Source organism: Amia ocellicauda, chromosome 4 (assembly GCF_036373705.1).
Source record: "Amia ocellicauda isolate fAmiCal2 chromosome 4, fAmiCal2.hap1, whole genome shotgun sequence".
NCBI classification, from domain to species: domain Eukaryota; kingdom Metazoa; phylum Chordata; class Actinopteri; order Amiiformes; family Amiidae; genus Amia; species Amia ocellicauda.
The window spans coordinates 24946142-24963161 of NC_089853.1; the positions used below are offsets into that span (position 1 = coordinate 24946142).

The window sequence follows — 17020 nt, forward strand, 5'->3', positions numbered from 1 at the left end:
TAAGCCTCACATGAATGAAGGACAATGCCTATAGCAATACTGGATTTGCTTAACTGCAATTATCTCACTTGTAAAATCTATTTTAGTAATTCTAATGAACATGTAGTCCATCCATAATCTGATTTGGAGAGAGCAGAAAAAGGAACAAAAGGCAAACACTGAAGCTATAACAGAGGTTACAAGAGATTATTGGGTTTTTTAGGCCTGCTTCCCTGAGTTCATCAGCACTAAAATAAGAAATGCTGTTTTTCTCATTGTCCTCTACAGGTCAGTGATCTGCTGAATACAGCAGCCCCTGCACACCGGGCCACTCTCACAGTGTCCTGCCAAGGGGAAGGGGGCTGGAGCTCCCTCGGGCAGCAGCATCAGCACTTTCGGGAGTTCCTGGAGTTCAGATTGAACCCCGAGCCTGTGCTGCCCGAGATGGAGGGCGTGTCGGAATTTACGGAGTATGTCTCCGAAACCGTAGACGTTCCCTCACCGTTTGACCTCTTGGAACCCCCTACCTCTGGGGGGTTTCTGAAGCTCTCTAAGCCCTGCTGCTACATTTTCCCTGGAGGGAGAGGGGACTCTGCCCTGTTTGCAGTCAATGGCTTCAACATCCTGGTTGATGGAGGGTCTGAACGGAGGTCATGCTTTTGGAAGCTTGTCCGACACTTGGACCGCATTGACTCTATCCTCCTTACCCACATCGGAGCAGACAACCTCCCAGGTATAAATGGACTCCTCCAGAGGAAGATCGCTGAGCAGGATGAAGAGCAGTCACAGGGATCCACTACCTATAGCGACTGGATGAAGAACTTGATCTCACCAGAGCTTGGAGTAGTGTTCTTCAATGTTCCAGAGAAACTGCGAATGCCAGAGTCCACTTTGAAAGTGAAACGAAGCATTGAGGAGGCTTCACTCACATTGCAGTACCTCAACAAACTAGGGATCAAGCCTGAGCCCCTGTACAGGGTGGTCAGCAACACTATTGAGCCTATCACTCTTTTCCACAAGATGGGAGTAGGCAGGTTAGACATGTATGTGCTTAATCCTGTCAAGGACAGTAAGGAGATGCAGTTCCTCATGCAAAAATGGGCTGGCAACAGCAAGGCAAAGACTGGAATTGTGCTGCCTAATGGAAAGGAAGGAGAGATCTCTGTTCCTTACTTGACTTCTGTCACAGCTCTAGTGGTTTGGCTTCCTGCTAGCCCCACGGAGAAGATTGTCCGGGTGCTATTTCCTGGAAACGCCCCACAGAACAAAATCTTAGAAGGCCTGGAGAAATTAAAGCACCTGGACTTTCTGAGATATCCAGTGGCTACCCAGAAGGATATTTCTTCCGGCGTGCCTCCCCCAGTGCTAAAACAGACAAAAATGAAGCAAAGGACAGATAGCAAGGAAAGTCTTAAATCATCACCCAAGCCACAGTCTGCTGCAAAAGCTAAGAAGGAGGCAGAGGTACAAGAAGAATCAGCCTCAGAAACAAAGACTGAGACAGCCAAGGAGAACAAGACCGATAAGAAAGAGGAGAAGAAACTGAAGGAGGGTGATAAGATCTCAGCCAAGCCGCTAAAAGCCAAGACCGATGTGTCTGAGACAGCAAAACAGGAAAAGAAGAAGCTGTCAAAGGAGAAGTCCATTAAAAAGTATACTAAGGAAAGGGTATCCAAGATGGATGAAAAGAAAGACAAGGAAAAGAAAGAGATCAAGAAGGAAAGACGTGAACTGAAGAAAGAGGACACTGCTAAAAAGGAGGAGAAAAAGGAATCCAAAGCAAAGGAGGATAAGAAGAAGGAAGCTGCTAAGCCAGAGCTGAAGAAGATCACTAAACCTGACTTGAAGCCATTTACTCCCGAGGTCAGAAAGACTCTGCATAAGGCTAAAGTGCATGGGAAGCCCAAAACTGACAAGAATAAAGCCAAAACAGCAAAGGAACAGGCACCTGAGCAAAAGCCTGCAGAAATTATAGCAGCAGCACCTGCTGAATTACAGACTCAGACAGAAGTACAAGAGTCTCTCCCCTGTGCTCTGGCAGTGGAAGACAGGTCTATTGTTTCATCTCCAGAGGATCTAACCAAGGATTTTGAGGAGCTGAAACAAGAAGTTGCAAAGCTGGAAGCAGAGCCAGGACAAGATGCCCTCACAGTTTCTGGGCCTCCTGCAGATGACACTGTTATCCCCAGCCCTTACAAGGAGGACAAAGAGCAAATTATTGTTTCTGATACCATTTCAGACACAAAATTCCCACCTCTAGAGTCTCCTGATGAGGGAATAACCACTACAGATGTTGAGGCTGAATCTCCACATGATGACAAGCAGATGTCACATGTAAAAGAACCAGAAATGCCAGCCAAGATGGAAGAGAAATTTGAGGATGAAGGTGCTGCAATGGAGGATGAAGAGGAAGAAGAGGAGGCTAAAGAGGAAGAAAAGGCTGAAGAGAAGGGATTAGAGGAAGAAGAAGACATGGGAATGGGGGAAGAAGAAGATGAAGGAAAATGGATGGAAGCAAAAGTAAAAGATGCAATGGATAGAAAGCATGAGGAAGAGGAAATGGAGAAATGTGAAAAATACATGGAGAAGTTTGAGAAGAAAGAGAAAGAAGAGAGAGAAAATTATCCAGACCAAGAAGAGGAGGATGAGGAGGGAGAGGTAGTTGAGAAAGCAGAGCTGGAGGAAGCAGAAGACTTCAATGCAGGAGCTGAAGAAGAATTGAAGGGCAGAATTGAAGAAAGTGCAAAAGAAAAAATGGACAAGGAATGGGATGCCAAAAAAGCAGAGGAGAAAATCATTGCCAAAGATCAAGAGGATGAAGATGCATATCTGTCCAACATGGGGGCGGCAACTGCTGCCGTAACGACAACTGTACAGGGTGCCACAGCAGCTGAACACATCTCTTACATTCAGGATGAGACAATCCCTGGTTACTCTGAAACTGAGCAGACCATTTCTGATGAAGAAATTCATGAGGAGACAGAAGAGAGAATACCACATCTCCGCTATGAAGTTGGCTCCTATGACATTTCTGTACCAGATGAAACAGGCTCTTTTGATGCCATTCATGGCATGAGAGAGATGAAAGCAGCTGCTATGACTGATGTCTCAGATTTAGCGGCAAAGGGATTCATTGGAGGGCAAGATCCAACATTAGCAGTTTACTCTACTAATATAATTGCAGCCCCTTTAGCAGAAGAAGAGCACATTTCATCTGCAACTTCCATCACTGAATGTGACAAATTATCATCTTTTGCCACCTCTGTTGCTGAAGAGTCGGTTGCATCTGTGACGGCACCTCAAACCGAAGAGACTGGAAAAAGCTCTTTGCTACTCGATACTGTCAACAGCATTCCATCTTCCACCCGTACAGAGGCCACCCAGGGAAGGGATTATTTGCCTTCTGCTGGGACTATCTCACCTACTTCCTCCCTGGAGGAGGACAAGTGCTTTAAGTCCCCTCCATCCGAGGAATACCAGCCCATAGTGGGAGAAGGAGATGGTGCAGGAAGGATGACACAGGTCCATGAAGAGGAGGATGAAGAAGATGACGAAGATGAAGATCAGACTCCTAATGTTGAAATGCCACTTGGGAAACTCCAAGAAGGCTATGCAACTCCACTGATGTTCCAGGACAGGGAAAAGGATTTGGAAAAGCTTCCTTCATCTGAGATATCACCTTCTTTTGAATCTGCTTTGGAATCTAAGTCTATTACCCAGCAAGCTCTGGGTGAAATCCAGACTTCTCTTCCCAAAGATGATACCAAGGTCGAAGCTGTTAGAAAGCTTCCTTCTCCTCCACCCTCTCTTTCTGGCCCTTTCACAGATAGTGAGGAAAGGTGCCTCAGTCCAGATGACAGTACAGTGAAGATGGCCTCTCCAACACAGTCTGGTCCAACCAGTGCTGGTCACACACCTTTCCATCAGTCTCCTGTGGAAGAAAAAACTGAAACTGCACCTGGACAGCAAGAAGAAAAGAAAGATGAAAAAGAAATTCTCCAACAGGCTGTCACTACAGAGCCATGTGATACTGAAGAGAAAGTAGAAAGAAAACACATAGAGGATCCTGTCCTTGAATTTCTGAAAGATGCAAAACCAGAGTCAGTCACTTTGCCAGATGATGACAAATTGTCACTCTTGGAACAGGACAAAGAGACAATGAAAACAAGTCTACCCAGCCCTACACCTAAAGACTTGACATTTGCTCCAGAGCAAAAGAAAGTGGCAGATGAGACGCACGCTGAGGAACTGTACCCTCCAAAAGCTGAGCTGTCACTGAAAGACGAGACAAAGACGAGTTCTGTCGAGGAAGATACCTTTTCAAGGGAAGATGTGTCTCCAGTAGAGTTTCTGAAAAAGGATATAACCAGTGAAAAGGCACTGTTTCCTGAATCAGATGAGGAAGCAGAACAGGATGACTTTGACAAAAGAGATTTGAAAGAGGATCTGAAATCAAAATTTCCAGAAGAAAAAGAGAGTACGTTCCTTGATGAGGAGTACACCTGTGAGGCCAAATCTCTCAAGGATGAGAAGATGGGAGAGCTTCAGTCAACATTTTCTACAAAGACCTCAATAGACAAAGAGAAAGAAAAGGAGCAAGAACCAGAGAGATGTTTTGAATCAGCCTACCTGCAAACCACACAGGTACAGTTAGATGAATCCCAAGCACCACTACATTTGGAACAAGAACCCCATCCACAGGTCATGTTCTCAGATGAGGAAGAGGATGAAGAAGAGGAAGAAGACGATGCCATATGCATGGGAGGTGCAGGATCCAGGCCTTTGTCACTAGAACCAAGCAACCTAGATTCCCCATCTCACAAACAATTTCAGCCTGATACTTTTGCAAGTGCCACATTGCTGGCTGATAAATATGAGTCAGACTTCACTACAAAAGACTTCCAGACACCGACACCTCCTCACCCTGGAGCTGAAGACCAAGTGACTTATTTGCATGGACGAGATTTCTCACCTGAATTTGAGAGGGAAAGTTTTTTGCCCAAGACAGAAGAGAGTACAGCGGCAGTTCCTCATGCAGACATGCCTTTCAGCAGCTCTTACATGAAGCCTGAACCCATTCCTTCTCCCTCTGCTATTGAGAAGTCCTCCATAGATTCAATGATTTCTAGCACAGAGAGCCAGAGCAGTGCAGAGGGAACTTCTCAGCTTGACATGTGCATGCCCCCTCTGATTCCAGGGAAGACTGAAGATCAGTATTCTCTTGAGGAGGCCAAGGTAAAAACAACCAAAGAAGAGGAGAAAGAAGGAAAAGAGGCAAAGCGAGAAATGGAGGGAGAACGGGAGGCAGCTTCTCCAGGACTGCCACCACCCTCCTCATTTTTCCTCTTGGAAAAAGATGAGGTAGAAAAGATCACCCTGGACAAAAAAGATCCATCTGATTCCATGGCATTGCAATCACCTAAAGACCAAGAGAAACAAGATGTATCAAAGCATTTTCCTGAAGAAAAAACAACAGCAAAGGAGGAGAAATGGGATTCAAAAGAAGGACTGCAGTTCCCTATGGGGCAAGATGAGGCTGCTGGAAGAAATGAAGATGACAACAAAACAGCTTTAGGGAAGGAACTTGACATAGAATCGGGGAAGGGAGCATTTGCAGATGCCTTCTCTGAGGATGAACAGCAGAAAGAAGAGTCATTATCATTTAGCCGAGTTGATTACCACACAGGTGCTTACCCAGGACCTGAGAAGAGTGTTCATTTTGGTCTTTATGGTTTGGATAGGGAGTATATCCCAGGAGAGTTTCAGGAAGATCGCGAGAAAGGCCAGGAAGAGGAACATGAGCGGGAAGAGAGACAAGCCACGCCATTTGTGGATGACAAAAGCTTCACTTACACTGAGATTTATGACAATAACAAAATGCCAGCCATGGAGTCCCTTTCATTTACTCCAAGTCAGCAGGAAGACCAATCTGAGTATATGCAGAAGGAGATGCCCTTAGGAAAAGAGAAGGAGGCTGCTCCTACCTCTCCTCTGGTTTCATCAGAGGACAAGGACAAGGGAGGTATATCAGCCAAAGAGGAAGTATCTCTCTTGGGGATGGCTAGTGAAAAAGAGTTGTCTTCACCAACATGGTCTCAGCCCAAAGTGGAGGCCAAAACTCCCACTGCTACCTCACCCTTTGGTGATGCTCCGGAGAAGCAGCACCTTGGGAAAGAGAAGGAAAAGGAATTGGCAGAGCAGGAAAAAGGGAAACAATACACATCTGAAGCTGAGAAACCAGAGTCTCCTTCTAGTCACCTGTCACCAGAAGAGAAAGATCTATTTTCTCCTCGAGCTCAACCAGATGACAAGGACAGTCAAGCTAGCACAGCCTCCTACACTGAACCTTCAGTCCAGCACTTAGATGACAACATACTTACATCCTTTAATGCCTGCACTGCTGCCAAGAAATCAATGATGAGTTACTATGAGAAGGAAGAAGCCCTAGAGAGAGGAGACATGAGGCTGATGTTGGAGGAGGAGGAGGAGGAAGAGGAGGAAGAGGAGGAGGAGGAGATTGGAGAGGAGGAGGAGAGTGCCAGTGACTCAGATTTGGAGAAAGGCGCCAAAGAGAAATCAGAAAAAGAATCAAAGGCTGCCTTTGCCGTAGCTGCAGACTATGCCTATGATAGCTTCACAGAGAAAGACATCCACTCAAAGCTCCCAGATGGGAAGGGGGAAGAAAAGAAGCAGGAGACTTTAACTTGTAAACCTGAATACAGCTTTGAAATGCAAGGCAAGCCCTCCACTTCTGCACTATTTGAAACACCTAGCAGTAGCAGCAGCCAAAAGACAGAGGCTGAGGAATTTCTCCAGAGGGGTGTGAGTAGCGCATCGGCCCTGTTCTCTGGAATCTACACAGACATCGGACAACCAGAGGTCAAGGGGTTTTCTTCTGGATTTGAGTATTCCTATGAAGAGGACAGCAAACACTCCTTCCTTACAAAGGATTCGGACAGAACAGAACAAGATGACAAGCACCCCAGCACTCTTCAGCAAGGCTTTTCTCCGTCATCTAAGTCAAGTGAGGAAAAATACTTCCACAGTGAGAAAGATCTTGAATTTGAAAAACAGAAGACCCCTGATTTACTGTGTAAAAAATCAGGGGATTCCTTCTCTTCTGATTTTCACTATACCACCACCTCTGCCACATCATATTCTTCTTCCTCATCTTACAGTTATTCCTCCTCGACGTCGGCTTCTCTCTCAACTTACCGTCAGTTTGGGGAGGAACTAGAGACTCCAGCTGCCACCTCTGATCCTTTGTTCAAACCCGATCTCGACAACGCTGGCTTCGAATACTCCTCCTTCAAGGATGAGCAGTCCCTAATGATGGAGTCCCCTTTCTCCAGCTCTGGAGTGTTGGTGAAGGATGAGTACCTGGAGGTTTCTGAAAAGCTAACAACTGCCACCACTACTGCAGAATCCTCTTCAAGCCTCGCCCGCTTTTCCCCGCTCAGTCCCTTTGAAGAGATCAAGCCTTTTCCTGTGGTGTCCACTACTGGAGCTGAAGAACAGAAAGAGGATGAGTGCTTTGCAAGAACAATGACAGAGAAGGACAAGCATGCTGAGCCTCTCTACCAATCTGAATGGGGTGAGGATTCAGCTGTCTCGATCGTTCCTGGTGCATCGGCCCCATACTCCCTTTTGTCACCGTCCACTGAGCAGGAGACTGCAGCACGGAGTCTGTTTGACGTCTCTCCATTACAGCCTGCAGATTCCACTGCCAAACGCTTCCTGGAAGAGACAGAAGGAGCAGAGGAGGAGGCTTATCTGTGTGAGATGGATCAGAGCACTTTACCATGTCGCATTGAGTGCCAAAGATCTCCACCTGCTGCCCCAGTTGAGGAAAAAGCAGTACCAGTGACCCATTCAGAGGCATTCACCACCTCTCTGACCTCCAGTACAACAAGCTCACTCCCCGATGTGCTGTCGTCATTTGCCTCTCTACCACAACAGCCTGCACAGACAGCGACCGCAAATGGGCCCACGGAAGTCAGCATGAGCCCACCGGCGGCTTCCTATGGGGTAACAGAAACTGTCTGTACTGGAGCGGCAATACAGCAGAGTTCAGAGAAGAAGGAAGAGGAAAAGGTTGTTGAGGAGAAGAAACAGAAGGAAGAGGACAAGCAACAAAGCAGCAGTTTGGAATGGGAGTCCCAGGTTCTGCAGCAGAAAGGTTTGGGCCCTATGCCATCACCTCCACATTCTCGTGAGGAAGATGACTATGAAGATGATGATGATGAGAGGGAACCAGAACGTCCAGCCCGCCCTCTTTCCCTGGCCTCAGCAGACCAGAGTTTTCCCTCACCCTTCTACCCAGAAACATCTGGAAACACAGGGGATGATTCTGAACATCCCCCTCCTGATGTTTGCCTGGGGGCTGCCTCCTCTTACTCTCCTTCAGCACCTGCAGGCTACTCTTCGTGTGAGTACAAGCACCGTAAAGGGGAACTCTCCCCATCTTTTATCAACCCCAGCCCACACCAGCTGTCCAGTGACGAGGATGAGGAGGAGGAGGATGAAGGCAGCGACCAATCACAAGAAGGTGATGACAACCAACAACAGCAACCCTCAGTCAAGAGAAGATCCCACAAACAGCAACGACACCACACTCATGGGCACCATGGAGATAATAATGGAAGTCAGTCCCATCATCTTCCAGGTGCCATGGCTGCTGGTCTGGCAGTAGCTGGGGAGGAAACCCCTCCAACCTCAGTTAGTGAATCACTGCCCTCACAGTCCGACTCTGATGTGCCCCCCGAGACTGAGGAATGCCCTTCAATTACTGCAGAAGCCAACCTGGATTCTGATGAAGATGCAGAATTCCTGCCAGTGGACAAGTCTGCTGCAGTAGGTGGTGGAGGCAACCACCACTCTTCCTCATCCAGGTCATCAGAAAGAAGTCATGATCCCCCACCTGCACCCATGATGGACCCTTTCCCTCATCCCCCACATCCTGATGTGTGCATGGTTGACCCTGAGGCACTGACCAATGATCAGAACCGTACGGACAAACTTCTCAAGAAGGACATGAAGACCAACAAAGGCCTGCGGAAGTCACTTGGCAAGCCCAAATCAGCCTCCCCTGGCCGGAAGGGAGAGACCAGGGTCAAGAGATCCCCTACTCCTGCCAAACAGGCATCCAAAGACTCTTCTGAGAAGTCACCAAGGACAACATCTGTGAAAAAGAAGGAGGGGGAGAAGACTTCTAAACCTCCACGAATGTCAGATGTGCAGGGGTCTCGTGGGGAGGACAGAGATGAGGTGTCCCGGTCTAGTCAGGGACACAACCCAAGCAAAGGGCTTGTGAATGGAGTCAAGAGCAGTACAGGTACTAGCTGTTTATTTACTAATTGATTTGTTAATTTAAGTTATGAAAAAGTGACAACATAATTCCATATTAAATAAATAATACAAAATAAGGTGCTTTATGAGGAAACTCATATCGGTGTATTAACAAAAAAATAAAAATAAATAAAACCATAGCCAAACATGGGGTGCCAAACATGTAGACTTATAAAAGTAAAGAGTGTTTAACATCTTAATGCCTGCATTTTGGATCTGTCACTATTGGGTTTGCTGTGTGTTTTGAGAGGACTCATTTCTATTCGTAGTCACACGTTGACACTAAAATGTTTCACAATGATCATTGAATAGTATTTAGATGTCTAGATATACCATTGACATCTCTGTTCCTTTCTCACTAGGCTCCAGCACCCAGAAGTCCAGTTCTGGTGTTCCTCCAGGGCCCCCTATCTATGTAGACCTGGCCTACATCCCCAACCACTGCAGTGCCAAGAACGTGGACCAGGAGTTCTTTAAGCGAGTGCGTGCTGCTTACTACGTGGTTAGCGGGAACGACACAGGCAGTGGGGAACCTAGCCGTGGGGTTTTGGATGCCCTGCTTGAAGGCAAGGCGCAGTGGGGCTCAAATTTGCAGGTAACTTGAATTCACTTCAACACCTATTGCCTTAATCTCTTGCTTCCATTTCCTTTGCTTGATGAGTGGCCATCCTGTGACCTCTCTCTCTCCCTCTTTCTGTCTCCTCACAGGTGACCTTGATCCCCACCCATGACACAGAGGTGACCCGCGAGTGGTACCAGCAAACCCACGAGAAGCAGCAGGAGCTCAACATCATGGTGCTGGCCAGTAGCAGCACAGTGGTAATGCAGGATGAGTCTTTCCCAGCCTGCAAGATTGAGTTCTGAGCCCCATGGGTCCCAAGTCCTCTCCGTCTCTCTCTTTGTCTCTGCCACCCTCACCCTTGTCCCTTTGTTTGTCTCTGGGGCACTTGCCAGGGCCAAGAAAGAGGACTTTAATTCAGCCTCCTGCAGCTCATTCCTCTCCCATCACATCCCAAGAACCTTCTTCATTTTCAAGCCTCTTACCTGGAATCGGACTCCTGATGCTTGCTATCTTCCTCTCTTTGGACACTGAGAGCTTGCAGATCAAGGACATTAAGAGGACCAGATTGAAACTTTCTCTCTACTTATATACTATACACCAGTACAACCCCCCTGCACACACGCACACACGCACACACACACACACACTGGGGCACATGTACATGTAAAACTCCTATCTGAAGTGTGAGCCTGTCATACACATTGCAGTAGCTTCTCTTTTTGAGTGCATTCTTCTCTCACTAGGAGCAGGTTGCCAGCACATTGAGAGTTACTTACAATTTTCAAATCCAATCTTGCCTTTAAACAAGCTAAAAATAAATGACCTCCTCAATACCGACTGCAGCAAGGGGATTCATAAACCCTGCAAACCTTAAGATGGTACCATGCCTCATAAAACCCAACAGGCTTTCACCTGGTGTGGCACTTTTACGACAGATCGTGAATCATGAACTAAAGCCCTACAGCCCACCACTTCTGTCTTTAATAGCAGAGGAAAAAAAGAGCAGTGTGATAAGAAAGGCATAAAGTAACTAGACACATCTCTAGCCAATACCTTATTATTTCTCTAGATTAAAGCACAAAGGAAACCTTTTATGTTTGTTAAGTTTAATGGTATAATAACCTGCGTGTCCATCCCCAGAGTCTGTCCAATTGGCCAGGTAAATCTGGAGCTGTAAACACTTTTCTCTAGAAGTTACTTCCTCCTACGTGACCTTTGGCAAACACCCTCTCCCTAGTGGACACTGAGATCATTCTCACTGACCAAACAAAATCACATACTGGACCTCCTGAGCTACAGAGCTGCCGAGTTCGAGTCTGTGTCCACCCTGGACCATGTTTTCCAAACATCCTCACGCCATCTGTCCAACAAATACTTCAGTCAGCCCAGCCTCGCTGCGCTATACTGTGCCTGCTTCTTGTGGCACACAGTATATGGAATTAAGGACTCACTGGGGAGTAAAGTTTCATTAAGTCCTTAGACTAATTTTAAGTGTTTTATTCATAATTGGGATAAAAAAATCAAGAGGTAGTACTGTTGTGCTGTTATTGAATTAACATCATACTGTTCAGTAAAGGATGGATTTCCAGTGTTCAGTTTCAAATGAAACAGTCAATTAACTCCTTGTGTCCTTTCCTGCACTCTATAATTGGTACTGTCGGTAATTAAAATGGTTAGAAGCTTGGCAGTGGCAAGTGGAACATACACACGGACAAACAATTAAGGGGTCATCTGAGTTTATGGAAAAACTGTGTAGAATATGGGCAACTGAAAACAAACAAACAAACAGAAAAAGGCACTTGAAAGTCAAGGATATCAACTGTGCCAGTAGCCAAAAAATAAAAATGACCCCTCTGCCCAAAAACTGCAGATAAAAAAAAAAAAAAAAGCTTTCTGACAAGCTGAATTTTCATTTGTCACTTCATATTCATATTGCTCAATTTTAAGGTGGTATCCTGTGTACCCAGACCTTATAGTGTGATTAAAGAGATGAATAGCAGAGATGAAGTCCTTGGTGAAATGATAGCAGTAATCACATTCTCATCTCTTCTAAAATTCATATGGATGACTCAGCCTTTCTTTTGTTGTTAGCGTTCGTTGTTGTTTTTGTGTGTAATTTAACTGCTGTTTAGTTTCAGGCAGAGAGGTTGAGTGAAGGAAAATGATTTCAAAACAAAATACAAAAACAAACAAGCACTCACTCAGTATTCATAAGCTAGAATAAACATATCCAGTAATCTCCGTCCACGGGCTGGTTAGGGCTACTGTACAGTGCTTACAAAGGCGCATCCAGCCTCATTCTCACTACATTTCCCCCGCTTCCTTGAGGTAGAACATGTACAGTACCAGCTGGGCCCGCACCGTCCACACAGAGAACTGAAGACCAGTCCGCCGGCTGCATCTGGTCGTTGTTTACCCTGAGCAGGGAATAAATATATAAATACATAAGAAATAAATATTGCATAGTGTTAACAATAATTGTTCTTTCTCGCAAAGGATTAATAGGTGATAGTGACAAATGGCGCTTTTTTCCTCAATCTTTGTTCACAGTTTATGTCCTTATTGTATTTAGAAAACATTATATATATATATATATATATATATATATATATATATATATATTAGAAGTGTAATAATTACTGTAGTGAAGTAATAATACAAGGGTGAAGCCTTTCGCAAACTCTCGGTAATTACCTTGGCTTACTAAGGGCCCAGGAGTTGCCAGTATAGCTGCTCTAAATCTGCCCTCTCCTGTACATTTTTCCTCTTTTCCGATCAATGGATTTACACTGTTTGGGCTTGTTAGTTGGAGACTGTCAAGTGTTAAAATAGACAAATCTGATATTATATATATATATATATATATATATATACATATATATACATATATAAAAATGGAAAAACAGAACAAAAAGAACAAAAAAACATCTTTTTTTAAATGCTGCTGTAGCCGAATAACGTTATTTTCACAAAAATAAGAACTAACCTCTTGTTCTACTTTTTATTAAAAAATAATTACCCCCCCATTGAGTAACACTGGAAAAACAAAAACAAATAAAACAGAGATAATAATAATAATAATAATAATAATAATAATAATAATAATAATTATTCTATATTTGTGCTATTTGTTCTTTTATTTTGAGCAATCTGTGTTTTCCAATGATACTCCGTGAGCCAGAAGCCTGATTTGAATATTTCAAGATTTTTCCTAGCGTTGTTCCCTGGCGTGAAGACGCGGTGGGGTGCTAGGGCTTATGCACTTGCCAGCGTTGCAGACGTAGCAATAGAATCTATTTGCCGTTGTGTGGGAATGCTCTGAAAACCTGACTGAATTGTATTTCTCTGGTAGAAAATAGATGTGTCATTGAATAGACTCTTCCGCCAACTGAGACTGTGCGGGGTCTCTGTGGGACATGCTCCTGAGATGACAGAAAGGGACATTGTGAGTGTGTTTACGTTGTGAGGATGGGAAGGTGCGACTGTCACCCACATGTGCCTTGAGGTTCTAGTCAGGTTGAATTGGGGGGGAGCCTGGTTTCGGAGGGGATCCTTCATACAGACAGACGCTGGGTAGGTAGGCCTGACGAGGATAGCAGTGTGAAGGGCCCACTGAGCCAGCAGTCAAAGGGGAAAAGATTAAAGGTTGCATCTGATCAAACAAATATGTATCACCAAGTGAAACTGCACTTTTTTTTTGTAAGCATTTAAAATAACAGTATGGTAGCAAGGGAAACATTGTCAAAAGCACATAAATTTAGGGGATGCAAATGACCATTTTTAAAAGGCAAGCAACCCACGTCCATTTCAGCGCTTTGATTAACAACATGTTTACATTTTGTTTTGTTTTAATTTAAAAAATCATGCCTGTCAAACCTGTGGATACTTACCCTTTATTCCTCTGCAGAAGCTGTGCAAATGGTTTACACTTATCATCTGATAAATGGTCATTTACAACCCTGGATGGTGAAATATGAAATTGGAAATGAAGCTACATTTCTACGTTTGGGTCTTGTTAGCTAAGGAACAGTGTACCTCTACTGGGCTCTCATACACATAGACCTGCACGGCAGAAGGAAATTAGGTGATGGTCAATTGAGTGGGAAGGTCGAATGGCATTGCAGTGTGGGGGGGGGCAGGCCTGCTGTGTTTGTGCATCCAGAATAGGATGGGCTGTGTTTACCCCCACAGTATAGTTAGGACCACTGAAAAGGTTTATATATTTTGAATGGTTTGGCAAATTGCTTGTAGATTATTTTTTAACAAACTGTTTATGTATTTGCATTATTGTTTTTTTTCTTTTCCTTTTTTATATTTATTTTTGATGTTGTAAAGATGCTTTAATATTGACAGTATTATCTTTTTTTTTTATGATTCATATTGTTTTGAAACATCCCGAGTACTATAGCACTAATCAGAGGTGACTCGTTGTTTACATTTCCCTGGTGATTGTGTGTCGAGGCAACTTTGGGGAAGCAGAATGAAAGACCGGAGCCTCTTTTGAAAAAGAGTGGGTTCTTCTAGATATTTATTGTTCATGTCAAGTGATTGTCCTATGAAGGTATTCTGTTTAAAATGCTGCATAATATATAGCGAACAAAAGATTGTTTGAGAATCAGGGAAAACACCTGGCAGGTTTGACAGGGTCTATTGGGGGTCTGTGTCACTGTGAGCGCCAAGCAGCAAAAAGAGAGTGGCTCTCTTCTAAACTCTGCTAATCAGTTTCTAGAATATGTTATGTAGAATTGATCCAATTTAGGCCCAGCATCTCACTTATCAGGGTTGTCCTCCTCGGTTCTTTGTGGAGTTCTGGACTTCCCAATGTGAAGTGGGATTGGTTAACACATATTGGGATATAACCAGGACTGGCAACCCTGCTCCTATATGAAATAGTGCCATTGAGATCTTTAATATCCAGAGAAAATAGCCAAACATAGTAAGAAGCTCCTGTCCAGTTAGCCATCGGGCCCGGGCCCAGTCCGCCCTCAGATTGGGTAGCTCTGCAGTGGGATCAGCCAGAGAAGGAGGTGGAATTCATTATTTAGCTCATTCTTGCTCTTTGTGTAAGATATACAGTGCTAGCCTTTACATGCATGCAATCTATAGATTTCATCTTCGGATGAAAACATTACATACCTGTAAAATAAACTGAAAGAAGCCGTCCTGTAGATTACATCTACATAGCTTCTACAAACTAGGAGCTATCCATGCTTGGGGGTGCTGCTATTTGTGTATTTTTGGCAGCAGTTCTTTTCAATGTATATTAAATAGCTATCCACGCACAAGAATGGGCTCTGGGGGAGGGGGCTTGAAAGTGGTGTAGGTCTCGTTGTCATGGAGACCCAAAGGAGATGCTTTCGGGCCTAACGGTGATGTTGGCGCTATTAAATCAAGAACAAGATCCTGTACCCTATTGAGGGCATTTTGTGTTTGTTGGCCTGTTGAGGGAGAATTTAACATTGACAGATTTGTATCAGAAGCCCTCTCTGAGTGTCTTGAAAGCTTGAAATCATGTTTTTATCCCCCTATAGACAGAAGTCAAGAGCCAGACCAGAGTCAGTTTTTATAGTACAACTATAATTTACATTTAACTGAGAAGTTTCTTTCCGTTTGTTTTAGAGTACTAAAATAGTCAGTTGTTTTGTTTCGTCTTCTGTCTGCTTCATGTCTCTAGAGATGGTAGTTCTGTTGTGGTGTATCCAGTTAGCTAGATCCCTACCTGTCCTTAGCAACAGGCACCCAGAGGCCTTAGCTGTCAGCTATGGATGCCCAAATTAAACTAAATATGTCAGTCAGTTCTTGAATTAATACAATCAAAACTAAAACATTGAATAGACAAATGTAACAAAACCTAGCCTAGTATTAGAAGCAAATGCACTAACTTGAAATAACATTTTTGAATGTCTTTGTAGAGTTTGTAACTCTAAAAGCTGCTGTAACTAAAGAAGTAAAACCATAAAAAACAAAACAAAAACAAAAAAAGTAATAGGTGAAGAAAATGAATAGAAATGCAGATTACAGAGGAGAAATGAAGACCCAGTCCCAGCTAAGGGGCAGGCGTGCAAGAATGTGATCTACAATAATCTTCAGTGCTCTTGCTGTTTGTGTGCAGATACTCTTTACTTTGTAGTAGTTGTTTGTTTTTTAAACTTGAGAAAAAGTTCAAACTTTTAAAAGGAGAAGTTTCTTCACCTTCCCCCCCTGAAACAACAAAACGAAATAGAAAAGCACCCGGGTGTTCACTAGGATTGCAACATTGCCTCCATCTGAATTACACTATGAACAGAAATTATACTGAAAATCAAAAGACAAACACAAATCGGTCTAAACACAACATACAGACCAGACTGCCGGATCTGATCCTTCTAAATAAAAACACACACACAAACAAAAGAAAAACAAGTCATTTTTAGCAGATTTTATCTCACAAGTGATGCATTTTTCTATAAAAAGAAATAAACAAAATTGAAAAAAATAATAATAAATGTGCTGTGCAAATACAGCAACACTTCTTTCAAATTTCATTTTCCAAAACGTTCTCCCTGAAATCATCAATGGTAAAAAAACATACGGATCATTCAAATGAGCCTTGCTTGTTTCTGCATGTGATCTCTTATAAGTTATAATCCTGTATGTAATAGTTTAAAAGGAATTAAAATACTATTTTAAAAAATATATAAAAAAAAATAAGCAAATTGTCTTAATGGTACTGAAATGGCACATGTTACCTGGCCGCGCTTTTCTTTTCGCCGTGGGCTATTGTAAAGAAGGCGCTGTGATAGTTATTCTTTTTTGCGCTGTATTAATCTTTTAGTTCCTCAGATATTTTGTGTGCAATATTCTGTATCTCTCTTTAAATCTAAAATAAAGAAATAGAACTACTGCAAATTTATTGTAAAAGGGAAACAGCCTGGTGATCACCAATAAAATACATTTATTGAAAATCAAAACTGTCTTCTGTGTCTTTCCTTTTTTTGTATGGCGCTCGTGTTTTGAGGGCACTGACAGACTCTTCTCATGGCAAACCAAGCAGACGGGACCCTGTTAGTCTTCTTGGAAATAATAAACTCATGAGCAGGAGCCTTTTTGACCACCATGTTGATCCAGTTAGCATCAGTTTATTCACCCAAG

The 17020-nt window shown here is 43.7% G+C and overlaps 1 protein-coding gene across 1 annotated transcript in view; it reads left to right on the forward strand.

Annotated features, from left to right (window-relative positions):
• Positions 1 to 16754, forward strand: part of map1aa (microtubule-associated protein 1Aa) — a 63422-nt gene extending 46668 nt beyond the window's left edge. Inside the window, exons 5-7 of the mRNA XM_066701578.1 lie at positions 268 to 9313; positions 9690 to 9922; positions 10036 to 16754. Coding sequence (XP_066557675.1) covers positions 268 to 9313; positions 9690 to 9922; positions 10036 to 10191 — 9435 coding nt within the window. The 3' untranslated portion in view covers positions 10192 to 16754. The remainder of the gene's footprint in view (positions 1 to 267; positions 9314 to 9689; positions 9923 to 10035) is intronic.
• Positions 16755 to 17020: the final 266 nt, after the last annotated feature.